The sequence below is a fragment of the Camelus ferus genome, chromosome 11 (genome assembly GCF_009834535.1).
Source record: "Camelus ferus isolate YT-003-E chromosome 11, BCGSAC_Cfer_1.0, whole genome shotgun sequence".
NCBI classification, from domain to species: domain Eukaryota; kingdom Metazoa; phylum Chordata; class Mammalia; order Artiodactyla; family Camelidae; genus Camelus; species Camelus ferus.
In genome coordinates, this window is record NC_045706.1 from 64,854,216 (window position 1) to 64,871,345 (window position 17,130).

Consider the following 17,130-nt stretch of genomic DNA (forward strand, 5'->3'; position numbering starts at 1 on the left):
GAGAAAATAAGATCATTATGAAAGGAGGAACTAGACTATTACTTCTGTCAGAGTTCCCTAAGGCATTTCACAAATGACTATTATTTTCAACTTGACTACTAAAGATATGAAAGAAAATAAGATATAGAGAAGGCAGTCTTCTCTGAAAAATACAGCCCTTTACTTACCATCTTCTGCTAAGATCTTGGCTGCATCCTTATCCTCTTCCCACTTCCCAGTCACGAAGCAATCTCTGATACTGTTCATAACCTTATACAGAAAAGTCAGCACTTAGGTGACAGGTTCCAATCATTCAACAAAATAATTGCTATTGAGAAACAGAAGGTGATAGCTTGCCTTTAAACACTTTTCAAGACACTTTTATGGACATTCTCATTCCAGATGGGCCTATGAAATAGCTCTATCTTGATGTAGATGGTATAACAACAGATAAAAACATAAATATCACAGCATTAACCAGTGGATAGGGAAAATACAACTAGCCCACTGACTTCATAGGTAAAGAAACAGATATTAACTAATTCATTAGTTCAGACTTATCACGGCTGTTTGAAAACTTAATTCCTGTAGCCAATGATAATATTCTGACAAAGACAAAGCATCTCGTATGAGCACAATAGTGCAAAGAGTACTGATGAGGTTCCCAGTTCCAGATCTGCCAGATTATCCAATATACACATGAAGTGGACGTTGGGTGCATCTCTCAAATACAGACTAAAACGTGTACACAACTCTCTGTTTCAGAGTGTTTCCTGGGGAACCTGACCTAAGACAGCACTTGTCACTCACTGCCAAGGCCTCAGAAGCACACATATAGAAATCTTCACATAGGTCCTGGCTTTCAATCAGATTTTGATCATGATTCGTATTTTTCATACACAACCTCATTCTCAAAGAGTAGCCTTGAAGCTAGCATGGTTATAATGGATGCAAAAGCAAATTTGCTCATTTACTCATTCCTTCATGCCTACAATCACTCACTAAATATTTACTGAATATTTACTCTGTGGTCAAGAAGCTTTGCGGGCACTAAATGTTCCAAGAAGATCCTTGCTTTCAGGAAGCAAGTTAACAATAGTTAACTTAAAGGAACCAGGGGTCCAGATAAAGTTTTAAAAATAGACCCTCTATGATAAAAGCATTCAACAAACTAGGAATAGAAGGGAACTTTCTAAATCCGATAAAGGGCATCCATAAAAAACCCACAGCTAGTAGCATACTTAATGGCGGAAGACAGAGCTTTCCCCTCAAGATCAGGAGTAAGATAAGGATGTCTCCTCTCACCACTTCTATTCAACACTGAACCAGACCTTCCAGCCAGGGCCATTAAGCAAGAAATTGAAATAAAAGATGTCCACTTTAGAAAGAAAAACTATCACTATTCACAAGTGATATGATCTTATATGTAGAAACTCCTAAGGAACCCACTGAAAAACTATCCGAGTAATGAGTTCAGCAAGGTTGCAAGATACTAGATCGATACACAACAACAAATTTTATTTCTATACACCAGGAATGAACAATCCAAAAATGAAATTCACAGAACAGTCCCTTTCTTTTACAATAGCACCAAAAAAAGAATAAAATACTAGGAATAAATCCAACAAAAGAAGTGCAAAGCTTATACTCTGGTAACTACGAAACATTCTTGGAAGAAAAGATCTAACAAAGTGGAAAGGCATCAGTGTCAACAGATTAGACAATGGTAAGATACCAATACTATCCAAAATACAGATTCAGTATAACCCCTATCAGAATCCCAGCTTGTTTCTTTGTAGAAATGAAAAAGTTGATTATAAAATATAGAAAACCCAAGGGATCCAGGTAAGACAAAACAATCCTGAAAAAGAACAAAGTCAAGGGATTCATACTTTCTGATTTCAGAACTTACTACAAAACAATAGTAATCAAATATTATGGTACTAGCATAAGGACAGTTGTATAGCTCAGTGGAATACAGTTATGAGTCCATAAATAAGCCCATTTATCTATCTATGATCAAGTGATTTTTACCCAGGGTGCCAAGACAAGGCAATGGGGGAAAGAATAAGATTTTTCAACAAATGGTGCTAGGACAACTGGATATCCACATGCAAGAGAATGAAGTTGGACTCATCTCACACCAAATATAAAAATTAACTGAAAATGTAGCAAAGACCCAAGTTTAAGAGCTAAACTACAAAGCACAAAATCACAGGAGTAGTAAGTCTTTCTGATCCTGGATTTGGCAATGGTTTTTTAGGTATGATACCAAACATACAAATAACAACAAAAATATAGAGAAATTAGATTTCATCAAAATTCAAAACTTTGTGCTTCAAGGGTACAGAAAAGATAACCTACAGAATGGGAGAAAATATTTGTAAATCATATATCTAATAAGGGACTTGGATCCTGAATACAGAAACATCTTAAACTCAATGATAAAAAGACAAATAACCCAATTTTTTAAATGGGCAAACAATATAAATAGACATTTCTTCAAATAATATACACAAATGGCCAATAAGCACAAGAAAGATACCTAACATTATTAGCCATCAGGAAAAGGCAAATCAAAAGTGCAATTAGTTATGACTTCACACCTCCCAGAATGATTATAACAACAAAAAACAACAACAAAACAGGTGGTAACAAATGTTGGTGATGTTATTCTGATGTGGAGAAATCGGAAGCCACACACACTGCCGGTGGGAATGCAAAATGGGTAGCCACTTTTGAAAAGAGAGAAGGGAGAACATATAAGAAAAAAACTTTACCTGTTTTCAGTATTCATATTAATAGAAACAAGTGTAATGCTAGACACTTCTGTGTATAACTGGGATAAAGTAAATGAGTAATTATACAACTTTCTAATTTAATCATCTTCCAATTCAAACGGAATAATTCTCCAGTGGAAAAACAGAGATATAAATGTAAGATAAAAGAGGTTAAGTAAAAACCCTGTAGTCCTTAATCTGAACTGGAAATGTACATATGAATTCTCCCAGCTCTGGTCACTGAAGAGGCCTAGAAACAATCAGGACTTCTTATGGCTGTTTCCAAGTCTGGCATCAGAAATGTACAAGATGATGCTGGGACATCTTTTCCTATCAGACAGCAATAAAGCAATCAGGGACTCCTAGGATCATGTCAAAAGGACTCAGGAGCCAATATGAAGAGACTCCCACTGGCCACAGATGAGACAAATATGGTCATCAGTAAGGATAACAAGTGCAGTGGCAGGGAACACATCAACTATATTTAACTCCAAGTTAAAAATAAAACTTAAAAAAAAAAAAAGTCACCTTTGGACAATCATTCTGAAAAAAGGAATCAAGTATTTATACTGCTTATATGGAACTGGGTAACCAAATAGTAGATGAGAAGTTTCTCTTTATAGAAGTATTTCAGCTAACAAGTGAAGAGAAATTTGAACAAAATATTACCATTTTACATCCTTAATAAATTAATGGATCTAGGCATTGAGCATCTATAGCTGCTAACAGCACAAGGTGATTTTGTGTGTCTCCTAATGAAAAAACACTACAACCTAGGAAGCAGTCTTGAAAACAAAACAATAACAACAAAAAAACCCACCTAAATCTAATCAAACTTCTAGATGTGCTGTCCATAGGGTAGCTACAACTATTACATGGTAACTTACATTCTAATTAATTGAGATTAAATAAGACAAATAAAATTAAAAATTTTGTTTTTCTGTCTCATAGCCACATTTAAAGTGCTCAGTATTTTAAATAATATATACAAACGACCACACTGGACAGTTCTTTACAGATCATTTCCATCACTACAGACAATTCTACTGGTATTGCTCTGTACCAATTTACAGAAAATACAGAGAAGAGTGGAGCCTGACAAACTGCACATGGGGATGCGATGCAATTCAGGACACCCAGAATATGAGAAATTCTATACATCAAATACTTAGTTTCTTAAACAAGTGAAAAGGTAAGGGGAAAAAAAAGAGATGACTAGAGGGGAATACCTGTAGATTAAGAGACTTAAAAGGCAGAGAAAAACAAACAAAGATAACCTGGTAAACTAAAAAAAACCCTGGTGTTTATTGATGTATACTTGGAAGATGAAGTTATAAAGAAAAGAAGAAATGATTACTATAGGAGTCATTGTTCCTTCTGCAGGGAGGAGAGGACGATGACTGGGGTGGATACACGGAGTTACAGAGGTACTCACCTAATAATCCATTAAGTTAAACAATTATTTTTTGTGGTTTTCTATAATCTGTGTTAAATTTTACCATAAAAAATGGCTACATAAAATCTCATAAAGTGCAGTAAAACTGCTACCCAGTGAATTAATATAGATAATATGACAGTGAGTGGGCTTCCAAAGGAGTGACCTTTCAGCTAAACTGAATGATCAGAAGCCAGCCTTGGGAAGATCAGAAGAACATTCCAGAAGAGAAAATAGAGCACAAGAAATTCAAGATGGGATTAAACCTGGCAAGTTTGAGAACTGAATGAATTCTCCAGTGTGACTAGAGTGGTGAGCAGGGAAAGAAAATTTACCACTGTCATGAACTGCCGTTTGCTTACAAATGGTAGAAATTATAAAAGTTAACTTCTGGGACACTAGGTATCTCCTAGTTATAAAACACAAAATATCTCAAATGTATGAAAACTTATGTGTAATGCTTCAAAATACAGATTTATAATACTATTCACACTAAGAGCTGAACACTTTCCTTTTCTCCATAACACATGCACGTGGTCTGACTAAACTCAGAACGTATTATTGCTTAGAATGCATGAAACATTCACTCCAATTGCCAGAGAAATGTCCTGCTATGTCATAAACATAAGAAGCTAATAACAGGTAGGCAATATTGAAATCACATAATCTTCTTTTAGAACAATTCCCTCATTCTCTCATAAGTCACATATTCATACTCAGCCTTACCTCCTCTAAATCCCAGTCATGGGGCGCCTCCACGTGAAACCTGGAGCAATCCAAAGAGTCAGCCTTGTGCTTACACTCTCTGGCAGGCTGGCTGACACGAAACAACCCTCCAAGCTCTTCCCTGGTATCACCATCTTCTTCTTCTTCATTATCCTCTGTCACTAAAGAAACCGCCATGATAGAAAAGTGAGAACAGATCTACCCACTAGAGGACTCAGGACTGAGGGTCCCTGTTTGTGGTAAGTACGGTGGTGCCCCTGAGCGCATCAGCCACAGACAGAGAAGGCCAAGGAACTCCTCTCAACGTCTGGAGGGCAGCTGCCCTCCCGCAAGGCAGCAGCAAAGTGTGCACTGAGGAGGGAGAATGCTGGGGCTTGGGGGAGGGAAGAGACACTTAAAGGCAGAGTTTTCAATTATCATAAAGAGTTCTTCTTGAAGAGCACTGAGTCTCTAATTAGTAACAGCACTAAGGCAAAACCTGAACGGAAATCAGTAAACACCAACCCTCCGATTAAATGCTTCTAGCTCACATATACTCCTTGGCCTTGTTCTAATCACAAAATAAGGACCACAATATCAGGTTCACCGCTTTGTATTTATTTTTTGCATTAATTGGGTCAAGCTCTTTTCAAAAAGAATATATAGACATATTAATAAAATACAAAATCAGAGAAGGGCAAAGGGGGGAAAGAGAATGAGTTAAACACAGAGCTCATTCTCCAGAAGGGAAAAAAAATGCCTTTATAGGCAGAATTATTTTTCTGGCACTAAATTCTACAAAAATTTTAATGAAAGACTTTGTATAGGAGGTACAAAATTACATAATGGAGAGTATTCTCATCAAAAGTTTTATGGCAAACCCATAAATCTATTTCTTATGACTGACTTTGGGTCCTCATGACCTGATGATTAAAAACATCTGCCAGATCTAAACTTTGACAGCCGGAAATATCTTATGGATACCAAAAGTACCACCCAAATCCTCCAACCAATTTTCTCACCCCCTTTTCAGAAAATAGTCTAAGAAACTAAAATGTTTCTAGATCTGAACCAGAGCTTCTTTTACCTGTCCCATAAATAAGCTTTCGAAGATTTGGAGCTGTTTGCTGCTGCCTCAGAAAGGCCTCAGCTGCCTTCCTGGACAGGTCTTCCTTCCACTTGAGGGCACCTGAAAGGACCAACACCAACATCAGTTAAGTCTGTTTATCTGTCCTCTCTGCTTCAAGCTCAGTGCTCATTCATTCTGAAATCCCTTTATGAGGTGCAATATTTGAACAGTTAACAAAATCTCCAGAACAGCAGACCCTCAAATGTAGACATTCAGTTTGTAGAACATTTTCAGTGCCAAGTTTATAATGGCCGTTAAATTAAATTTAAACACACCTGAAGTTTCTGTGGAATAGTTATTTTCTTCCTTGTAATCTTCTTCCTCTTTGAGTAAGTCTTCTATATCACTGGTCTCATCGGTTAAGTTCTCTAACCCCAGTTTCTGACTACTGACCACTTGAGAAGGCTCTGGGAACTTTTTCCTAATAACCTTTTCATTTTCTGAACCCTCCGCCTCCTCTGTACTGACAGAAGAGTTTTCTTCAGATTCATCTTCGGATGCAAATGCCTCTTCAGCTGTGCAATGGCCTGAATCTGAAGTGGTGAGGGCTGCCTTTTTCACTGTCAAAGACTTCTCCAGATGCAAACTATCACTCACACCATTAGTTTGTAATGGTCCTCGCTTAGTGCCTTCTCTGACAGCCTTAGATTGTAAAATACTCCTCTCTTCCTCTGCAGTGGAGTCCTCTTCCTCACTGCTTTCGTCGGCTTCCTCTGCTTCTTCTTCCACTGAGCTCCTCTCAAGGTCATCATCACTATCGGCAAACGCTGGCAAATCCATCTCCACGTCTTCTTCTAGCTCAAGTTTTTGCCGTTTGATACCTTTACCAGACATATACTGTTTATCAGTCATTTCAGCATCTTCCTCCTCTTCTGTCTCATCATCACTAGAGCTATTTTCCAACCTGTCACCTTCAGACATTTCTTCATCATCTTCATCATCACTGTCTCCAGACTCGTCTTCTTCATCTGCAAAAACGGCTTTCCGACGCACTCGCCCAGTTTTCAAATCCAACTGCTTTTCCTCTTTCGGCATCAACAGCCTGTATTAGAAAGGAAACAACAGAACTCAATTTGCACAATAATTGGCTAATCTAGAAATGGCAAGTCAATAAATATGCAAAGAGATAGTAAATAACTTTAAGAAATGGTTTTAAATGACACAGCACAGAGAGGAACGATTTGCTCAATACTGGAATAGTTGATAAGCAAACTCATGCACATTTCCCTAAAAACACACTCTTCAAAAGAATTTATGGAGAGAATAAAGAAATAATCTTTAAAAAATGTCCGATTTCAGAAAGAAATTGCTCAGAAGGGAAGTGAGTATTTAACAGATCTTTTAGAAGACTCATCATTTCCAAGTTTGAAACAGATGATCCTTAGAGGAATGGCTGACTCCAGGTCCAAGGCAGGGAAAGTACAAAGTAAGCCTGGAACGTCCTATTGTGTCAGAAAGCAAGAAGGAGGCAAGGGCTAACAGGGCCAAGCCAAAAGGACAAAGACAGACTAAAGGCATCACAAAAAATAATGATAGTAATGGGATAATAACAGATGAAACTATGAGATATCAGGAAATTAAGGCTTAGAGAGATTGATTTCCCAAAACCAGTAGTCCTATCGCACTTAATTACCATGCTATATACCAACTGCTAGTTGGAGGGCAGCAGATGAGTTTCCCCAAAAAATTTTTCCTGCATTTATATATACTTACAATTATAAACTAATCTTGTTTTCAGACTAATTTTTAGTGGGAGTCATAAATCACTATAATAAAACCAGAACACCCACTATGTATAGGTATACAAATTCCCAATTCTGACTAAAAATAATTCACATAAGCCAGATATTAGTGGAAATCAACCCACAGAAGACATTACAACGCAATCTAAGTAAAAATTTTAGAGACAACACATGTGGCTTCCGGACAGCCACCTGAGCAAGCTTCCTGACTCTGCTTGCTATTATGGACATTAAAATAAAGCCAAGTGGCCTTAGGACTCCTAAGAAACAAATCAACCAATGGAAAGGTTTTGTGATATTCAAGGAATACTCTGAGTTTGTAAAAACTGAATCCCATATATTATTTCAAGAAAATACTTACACATGATGTTCACATAAGCGAAGAGCCCTCAGAAACACATGCTACGTACAAAGCAAAGCAAAGCAAAGCAAAACCAAACAGCCTGGAATGAATCCCACCAAAATGTTTTATGATGGCAGAATTATGTGTGATATAATCTTCTATAATTTTTTTTATTAAAAATAGAAAAATAGCAAACTTACCCTTGATTATCTATATCCTCTGACCCCAGCGGTTTGGAATCAGAAAAAAGTGTCACTCTACTTGAAGCCATCTTGGCATCAATAGTGGAATGGGTGGAAATGAGACTCTGGACCAGTTCATGGGTGGGCCTCACCTCCTCCTGTCAAGGCCACCAAGAAAGAGAAAGTGAGGAACGCACAAGGATTCTGAAGAAAAATACACTGGTTTCAATCAGTTTCTCAAAATTACCCTAAACACCATTCCTAAGAACCTTTCTTACTACTTCAAAAAAAAAAAAAAATCTTACAACAAAGCCTAAAATTGATTTCTCTCTCATTAAACTTTTCCAAAGTTCATGGAGTATACAATCTAATAACCTAAATACAGAGGTGCCAATGCTACAGAAAGCATTTATTTTGGCCCAATAAAAAAATCCCATTTCAGAACAAAGAAATTAAAAATCTGAAGTTTACTTTTTTTTATTTGTTATCTTTTTATACAAAAATTTTATTCAAGGAATTTACTGCATAAAAGATCCCTCCCAGTGAGCAAAGCTGCATGTGTGAGGGCACTCACTATAGCACTGCTCCAACCAGGGGAAACTGGGGGTGAGCCCCACGGCCCTCCAAGGATTGGTTCAGTAAAGGAGAGTTATCGATACAACGAAATACTAGAGTTATAAAGAGATTGGAGCATCTCTACAAATACTAACAGGGGAAAAATGGCATCACATATTCTTAGGTGCCCCCAAAGAGTTGCAAGAGCATTTATAGTTGGGTCTCATATAACAAATACTACTGCTCTCTCTCACACACACACAAATACCACACAAATGGTGTTTACATATAATGTATAATAATCTAAAGATATAAACAATATAGTCTAAATAAACACTGTGTATGTTTAGAGAGAAAGAAAAAGAAAAAGACCAAAGAGAGCCAGAAAACACACTGATTTTGTATAATGAGAAGCAGGAAGTATGCCAAACTGTTTCCAAAGCTCACACTGGGAGACGTGGGTCCCCTGTGTATCTTGGCAGCAGGGAGGTACAGAGGATGTGACTTTCACCTTCTGCTTGGTGTAGTTAAGTGTTCCGTATATTTACAAGATGTATATTCACATGAAGATAAAAAGCTTCAGTAAACAAAAGCTGACTACAGTACTTCCCGTGACTTCCCTCTCACCGATTCCTGGAAGCCGTGGCTGCCCCCAAGGTCAACGTAGACAGCATCTTTGTCATACAGCACACCACCAACTCCAGACAGAGGTGCGTACACCAACTTTTCTTTCTCATTTAAACAGCGCTTCTTTTGTTGTTCAGGAAGCGCACAGGGGTCTGGGAGGAAACTGACGTCACTCACAGCAAAATCTCCTACACCTGGAAGACAGACCCAGAAAGATGGCTTCAGCTGACAAGTGACCGCTGGCAGAAATGGCCCACAGTCAGAAGGCTTCAGCCACAACAAAGGCATTGGTTGACACCAGCACTGTGCCTCTCTAGCTAAACACCACCATCAGAGCGGAGGAAATTTGGTCAACTTAACACCTTTGCTGAACGATGCAGAGCTGACTTACTCTTAAACCCTCCAGCAAGATGAAGCATCCTGAGAAAGAAAGTCATCCCAAGAGCTCTACAAATACAGTATATTTTACCACAAAAGGATACCTGGCATGTGAATTTGGCTTTTATTTTTCAAATGTGCTCCTCTTAAATAACCATAAAGAGACACCTTTCGGTCACACTTGCTATTTGTTCGGATATCTTCTGGGTTTGTCAAATCTTCCATCCTGGAAAAATAAAACTCAATTATATGGCAGAAATTAATGTCAAAGTTCCTATATCTCTCTTCACATTTCAATGATTCATCACATTCAGCAGTTCACTAAACATATTGTTTAGAAAATTATAGAAAATACAGAAATAAGAACAGTTCACCATCTACCGGAACAAAAGGAGCAGACACATGACTGCCTCTCTCTCAAGCTCTACATGATACACACTCTATAAGCAAGATGCCAAAAATGGGGAATGACATACACCTGGGGTTATGCAAGAGTGGAGAACATATCCAGAAAAACCCTTTATGGAAGATTAAGCTTTGATTTGGGTTTCTTAGTGTGGCTTAGATTCTGGCAGGTGGAGAAAGGGCATTCCAGGCCAAGAAAAAAAATACGAAGAAAGCATAAAGGAAGGAAAGCACAGGGCACATCTGAGTGACAGGAGCAGCATGGTCCAAAGGCAGCATCACTGAAAATGAAGACTACATCCTGTAGCCTTAAATGCTTCAAAATCCTCACATTTTTCTAAACATTTATTCTTTATTTACTCCTGAAGCCATAGCATTTTTAAGAAAGGATACGAAAAAGCAGGTATTTTCCATCAACTATATTTCTCTCTTCACTGTTTAAAACTAAGACAAAATAAGCTCTAGTACTGTTCCTTCTCTAACCTTTTTCGCTTTGAAACATATGGGTCAGGAAGACGAAGTTTACATTCACTTTTTACCTGTCTGCAAGAATATAAGGGTGAGACGTTTGCCATGTAAGAGGCCTAAACTTCATAACTGTAATAAAACGGCCCAGATTATGAATTTCTTGGTTTTGATATTCTCCATGCACCATTCCAGAAAGGTAGAACAGCTTCGCACCCTAAATATTAAAAATTAATTAATTAATCAATTAAATTTCAACTGAATTTTTGTCACTACCACACCAAAATAAAGGCCTCTAAATAAGAAGCAATACTGAATAGATGTATGTATATGTATGACTGAAACATTATGCTGTACACCAGAAATTGACACAACATTGTAAACTGAAAATTAAAAAAAAAAAAAAAAAGAAGCTGCAACTGGTAAGAAAGGGAGACTTCTAGCAACCCATCTGTGCCAGCGCTTCCAGGAAGGCCTCTGGCTTCTTTCAGGACTCATCTTGTTAGGGCTTTGTAGGGACAGAGCTGTAGATGTATTTAGTTTCAAGTCAAGCAGTGACATTTGAGTGCAGCATCGCACAGAAGGAGAAATGAGGCTCCTGGGCAGCAAAAAAATTCTGTGACCAATGGGACACAGTGGTCTTGGGGAGAGGAAGCAGTGGCAGTGTGTGTGCAATACAGTTCTTGGTCCTGTGACAAGGAAAAACTTTGGACAAATTCTACTAAATCACAAATCCAAAAGACATACAGCCAGACGCTGCCTCGTGCTGGTGCTGGGAGAAGCAGAGATAAATAAGACACACCAAGAGGCCCAGAATGAAGACTATCGTGAGGAAATATTCCAGGGACTACGAACAGATATATAAAGGAAACTAAGGAGGCGATCCTGTAGAGAGGTTTGTTAATCTCTCCTTTTCATTCTATTTTTAAAGGATTATAGTACTATTCCTACCGGGTAGACTTCTGTCCAGAACCTGTGTTTTAATCTCTTCTTTGTCTTCTTCAGTTGCTTATTATGCTTGAAGGAGTCTAGGTGAGTGAGAACGCCCATAATTTTAGGAAAGCCATGTACTTGACAGATGTTTAGAAACTCAAATGTTTCCATTTCAAACCCAAAGCTGGCATCTATAAGCATCAGAACCTAAAAACAGAAGAGAAACAAAATTTCTCAAGGAGGCTACCCAAAACAGACCATCATCAAACAATGGCCCACGGGTCAAATCTGGCCCATCACCTGTTCTGCAACTAAAGTTTTACTGGAATACAGACATATTAATTTCTTTATATTGCCTGCAACTGCTTTTGCATTACAACCACAGCTAAGTAACTGCAACAGAAACTGTGACCCGCAAAGCCTGAAGTATTTACTATCTTTATATACAGTCCTTTGTTGAAAAGTTTGCCTACTCCTGCTCTAGATTAAAAAGATGTATACGAAAGGCATCTTTCTTAATATGTGTATGCTTTTAAAATTAATATATGGTATATGTTACATAAAAGAAATTAATGACATGCTGAATTGTTTCAATCATGTCAAGTATACAAGATTTAATAACACTGTGCTATTTTGTGTGGCCAACGACATACTTATTTTTATTAATCGCAGAATTACATAAGCAAAATGTGAATGGTACTTAGTTTCTGGATATTAAGATGGCACAACTATAATAACTATATTAAATTACTTTTTATTTAATTTTTTAGGAGACTTCCTGAACCAAAGGATAAAACCTGCATCTTCTTTGTCACCAATGAAAATGAATAAGAAAATCCAACATATCTGTCACCCTACACTTCCTAATCAATATGGTTTAATTTTTTTTTCTTTTTAGCTTTATTTTTGCTAGTTTAAAAGGTAATTAATGAACATGACCATTTTGTAAGCGCATTCATGACTAAACAATTTCCATATGCTGAGTACTGTCTAGATTTTCTATTATAAACTTTGACAACTTCTCAAGGGTAATCCATGTACTTATTTTTACCATAACCGTTAAGAACAGAGTTCCTGATACCATCAAGAGCAAAGTTCCCAGCCTCAGATAAATTACTTAACTTCCGGGACCCTCGATTTCATCATATGTAAACTGGAGACCCAGTTACCTCTAAGGCATGCTGGGGGATTCAATGAGCTAAATTTGTAGAAAGCCTTTAGCACAGTGCCTAGCGAGGGTCCAAAAAATGGTACTTTCATTAAACTTTTTCTCTGTCCTATGGTTTGCTTTTAGATTTCAGAATACATTTCATTATGTGCATTCCATTTATATTATTTACCCATTTATTACAACAATTATTATTATCATTACCATCAATTCAAACACATCTATTGTATCCCTGATGATACGCACCATTCCTTTAATAATCATAAACCTCTTCCCTTCAACATGGGATTAACAACCTATCATAATGCAGCAAGTCCCCACCAGAAATTCACGCCGTCCCCAATAACTTACCAAATCTGCTACTTTAGCCAGATCAATCATCATGTTAATGTCACACCCACATTCAATAATGGTGAGTCTGCGCTTTTTACCTGTAAGTAGAAAGATAAAAATTTTACTTTTAAAAACCTTGGAAAAAAATCTATTAACTCTAATTATCATTTTTAATTGCATCCACTAAAGCACCTTACACACTTACAAAGAGTATACCAGAAATTCATTTGCAGAGGAGAAAACTGATCATAAAAAATAAATCCCATCTTAGTTTTCTTGCTATGTTCACTAATTTTAAAATAATACCAAAAGACTAGCCATATGAATCAAGTGCTCAAACATGTACAATTCCAACTGGAATGGGCAGACAAGTAGGCTTCATGATGATCATGATCCTCCTTTTCAGCAGTGGGCCAATGCTTCTCTCTCTAATAAAGTTCCTCTGTTCTCACCACAGCTAAAACATCTTAAAACCTAATGCAACAGAATGTTCATGGCATAATCATTATTTCTAAATTAAGTTAAAAGAAATCAGTCAAAATAATGGGAATGCCTTAATAAGAAAAGCCTCAATTCAACTATATTATTGCTCTAATAAGAGATTTCAGGTTCTACCACTGCCATTTGGGAATCTGCTTCAGTGTCCCCTAAAAGTTTAGAAAGGTCACCATTTCCCAGAGCAGACAAGCTCTCAGGAAAAAAAGAGAAAAACTCCCTCACTTCCACAAGAACGTGGCTTCGTGTGGGCAAGCCTGGTATGTAGCAGGGACTCACTATCTGTTAAAGGAAGGTGCTCCACTCTGACCAAGCCAGCCTGCCTAGGCCTGCCAACCCCTTCAGAGGACCACAGCTGGCAAATCCATACAGCAGTCAGAAGAAGGTATACATCTACATCATTATTATCTATCCTTTTCTGAAGCTACAACCACCTTACTAAAAGTACGAGAGTGGTAATATGAAGTGACAGTATTACTTTAACAGTCACCTGTCAAGAAAATATTCAACAAAGACATGCATGTCCCCCAGACGAAAGGATGTGCCACGTCAGTCTCTGACAGCACTCTCCTACCTGACACAATTGTTACAGGGCCCCGGATCTCGGTCAGCTTCTGCCTGGTGAAGTTCCGAATGAGGCACTGGATCAAAGTGCTCTTTCCAACTTTTGGAGGCCCCATCACCACCACCACTATTGGTGGGGGCTCCAGTGGAGTTCGATCAACCACTGGAATGTGATGCTTTTTTGTCTTCAAATCCTGAGTTCTATTTGTTTACAAAAAAAAAAAAAAAAGTAAATTCACTTTCAAAATATAAAAGGCATCACTCCTAGAAGCAAAGATTTTCAAGAGAGCAGAACAGACAATATGTGAGCACAATTAACTTGTTAACTTCTAGCCCCAATCCAAATAACCACTTCAGTAACTATATGTAACAGACTGACTTCGACAGTACAGTGCGGAAAACCATATACACCTTAAGTCTGATTGCTTTGTTAGTTGACTGTACTAGTTTAAAAAGAAAACAATAAGGCAAACGTGGAGGTAGTGTACCATAATAAATAAGAGCTGAGGCTTTGGAGTTAACTTTGGCTCTTCTACTGGGAAAATGGAATTCAATAATGGTTAAATTACACTGCCTTTAACGTACATATAAGCACTCATTAGATAAAGCTTTTTAATACTACATATTACAATTATATGAAACATATCCAGAAAATGTAATACCACATCTATTAACCTAGAAATTAAAGTTTACAAACAAATACAATAAAGAAACTTTCAAGCTTCTCTCTTGGGCAAAAAAAAGTCAGTAAGTGTGCAGATGCTAGAGGCAAGGAAAGACTTCTCACATTTTAGTTAAAAAAATACAGCATGCATCTCCATGTCCTTCAGAGTTGGAACGGATTCATGAACCCAAATATCTGGAGAGGCTCCTACTGTTTAAAAAGAATAAATGGAAAAACTACTAGACTCCAGCTAAACATACCTGTGAAAGGATCTAGCCATTCGCACAGCAGACTGGACTGCAAAAGCTTTGGGGTTTCGCTTCCTGGCATCTTCCTCATCTCCAAGTTGGAGATCCTGCAAATGCCGTTTCTTCTTCTTCTCAGCTTTGGGTCCACTATTTTTCTTTCTGTGTTTCTTCTGGTCTTTAGTCTCCATAGTGGCTTTTTACCAATTCACACGTAACTCTAACCTACACTGAATACACTGAATGGGGTAAGGATGGGGGAAACATTTTACAATCCAGAAAACACCCAGAGAAAAACAGTATATTTCATTTATCTCCTTATGGGGAGATACGCATTTGCTCACCCATTAGGGATGGAAACTGCTTAACATTATCCCCAATTTCACTTCTATTATGCTAAAAATCATTTACCTCTGCTTAGGTTACTTTTTGTCTTAAATGTCTACATCAGCATTGTTCATTTCTACAATGATGGAAATATTCTATATTTTTGAATACAGCCACCAGCCACGTGTAGCTAGTGAGAACTTAAAAGGTACCTGGTGAAACTGAGAAGTTGAATTTTAAATTTATTTAATTTTAATTAATTCAACTCTAAATTCAAATAGCCATATGTAACTAGTAGTTACCATACTAACTCAGTCCTAAATATCAATTGGACTAATGAAGTGGCTTCCAAACTTACACTATGTTTATGATAGTTTGAAAAAGTAAATCATTTTAATAACTCTCCAACATAATGGCAGTATTACTTAAAGTTACTGCAGAATCTCTAAAACTTTTACATCATAATAGTCGTGTATATACATTAAAAAAACAATCCCTACGTGTGTGCAGTATGATTGGCCCTAGATGATGCCTGGACATCATATGGATTTGCAAAATCCTCACAATAATTTCTGAGAGTCCCAGGAATTCATGGCCCATAAATTGGGCATCACTGGATTATTTATTTTTTTTAGGAAATCAGGTCACATACAATATGAGCGCTTGCTTTAAAAGGCGGGGAGGGGGTGCTCATTTCATTCAATTAAGGTTCATTTCAGTTCAATAAGCACTCATATCTGCCTATAATGCGCTAGGCACTGTGCATGGAGATGACTACAGCTATGATCTGAACTAGTGGAGGAAATCCAAACCAATGTCTCCTGTACCATGCAGTAAGGGCCACATCAGAAGGCTGCACAACTGCTGATCGGTCAGATTTCCCACGGACAGACACCAGCGGAAATACAAAGTCCACATATACCAGCACAATGTCAAAAATACAATGGCTGGGACTTAGGAGAGCTTGGTTCTAGGAACTCTTTAACTAAATAGCTGTGTGATTTCAGAGACATTATTTTTCTTCTCTACTATATTTTGGTTCCGAACTTGTACTGATGACGCCTTTCTCCTTTTCTTTCCGGAAGTGGGGGCACAATTTGGAGTCAACAGATCTGGCTCAGCTCTAAGCTATCTGCTAGGATTCGCCTGCCCTTTAACGACCTCTCACCTCTCCCTGACACCTCCCCTCCCAGTCCCGGCTCTCTGCGCGAATTCCTTCAACACTTTCCCGGCAGGTACGAAGTATGTCTGCCCGTGGCAAGAGGCGCTTCTCGGGAGCAAAGACTGTCCGGGAGGGCCGAGGGAGGACCTTACCACGCGCGCGACTCGCGACCCTCCCGGAGCCCCAGCCCTGAGGACCCCACCATCGCGGCCTCCCCCCAGCCCGCGGCCGTTACCGGGTTCACAACTGCTACTCCTCCTCCAGCCCACATGGACAGCGCCGGAAGCGGAAATGCACTCTATGAGCAAACTCTATACGCCGGCGGGAAACAAAGGGAGCAAAAGAAAGCGTTCCGCGGAGGGACGACTTTCAGGGAAAACCCGAAAGGAAAGGTCGTGATTGGCTGAGGGCGGTCGCAGGCGACTATTGAGCGGCGCACTCCACCTAAAGCAGCGCCCCGCCGCCGCTCGGCGCTGCAGCTCTGGGTCTCGGAGCAGCGAGCGGCGTTCATGCT

General features: G+C 38.4%; 1 protein-coding gene across 1 annotated transcript in view; it reads right to left on the reverse strand.

The window, feature by feature from the left end:
* BMS1 (BMS1 ribosome biogenesis factor) overlaps positions 1-16,930 on the reverse strand; it is a 33,966-nt gene extending 17,036 nt beyond the window's left edge. Inside the window, exons 1-13 of the mRNA XM_014562671.2 lie at positions 16,852-16,930; positions 15,143-15,366; positions 14,229-14,419; positions 13,178-13,257; positions 11,677-11,865; positions 10,800-10,942; positions 9,960-10,081; positions 9,478-9,671; positions 8,314-8,453; positions 6,304-7,070; positions 5,987-6,088; positions 4,921-5,081; positions 168-249 (exon numbers count right to left, since the gene is read on the reverse strand). Of these exons, the coding sequence (XP_014418157.2) occupies positions 168-249; positions 4,921-5,081; positions 5,987-6,088; positions 6,304-7,070; positions 8,314-8,453; positions 9,478-9,671; positions 9,960-10,081; positions 10,800-10,942; positions 11,677-11,865; positions 13,178-13,257; positions 14,229-14,419; positions 15,143-15,318 (2,347 nt within the window). The 5' untranslated portion in view covers positions 15,319-15,366; positions 16,852-16,930. The remainder of the gene's footprint in view (positions 1-167; positions 250-4,920; positions 5,082-5,986; positions 6,089-6,303; positions 7,071-8,313; positions 8,454-9,477; positions 9,672-9,959; positions 10,082-10,799; positions 10,943-11,676; positions 11,866-13,177; positions 13,258-14,228; positions 14,420-15,142; positions 15,367-16,851) is intronic.
* Between the last annotated feature and the right edge of the window lie 200 nt (positions 16,931-17,130).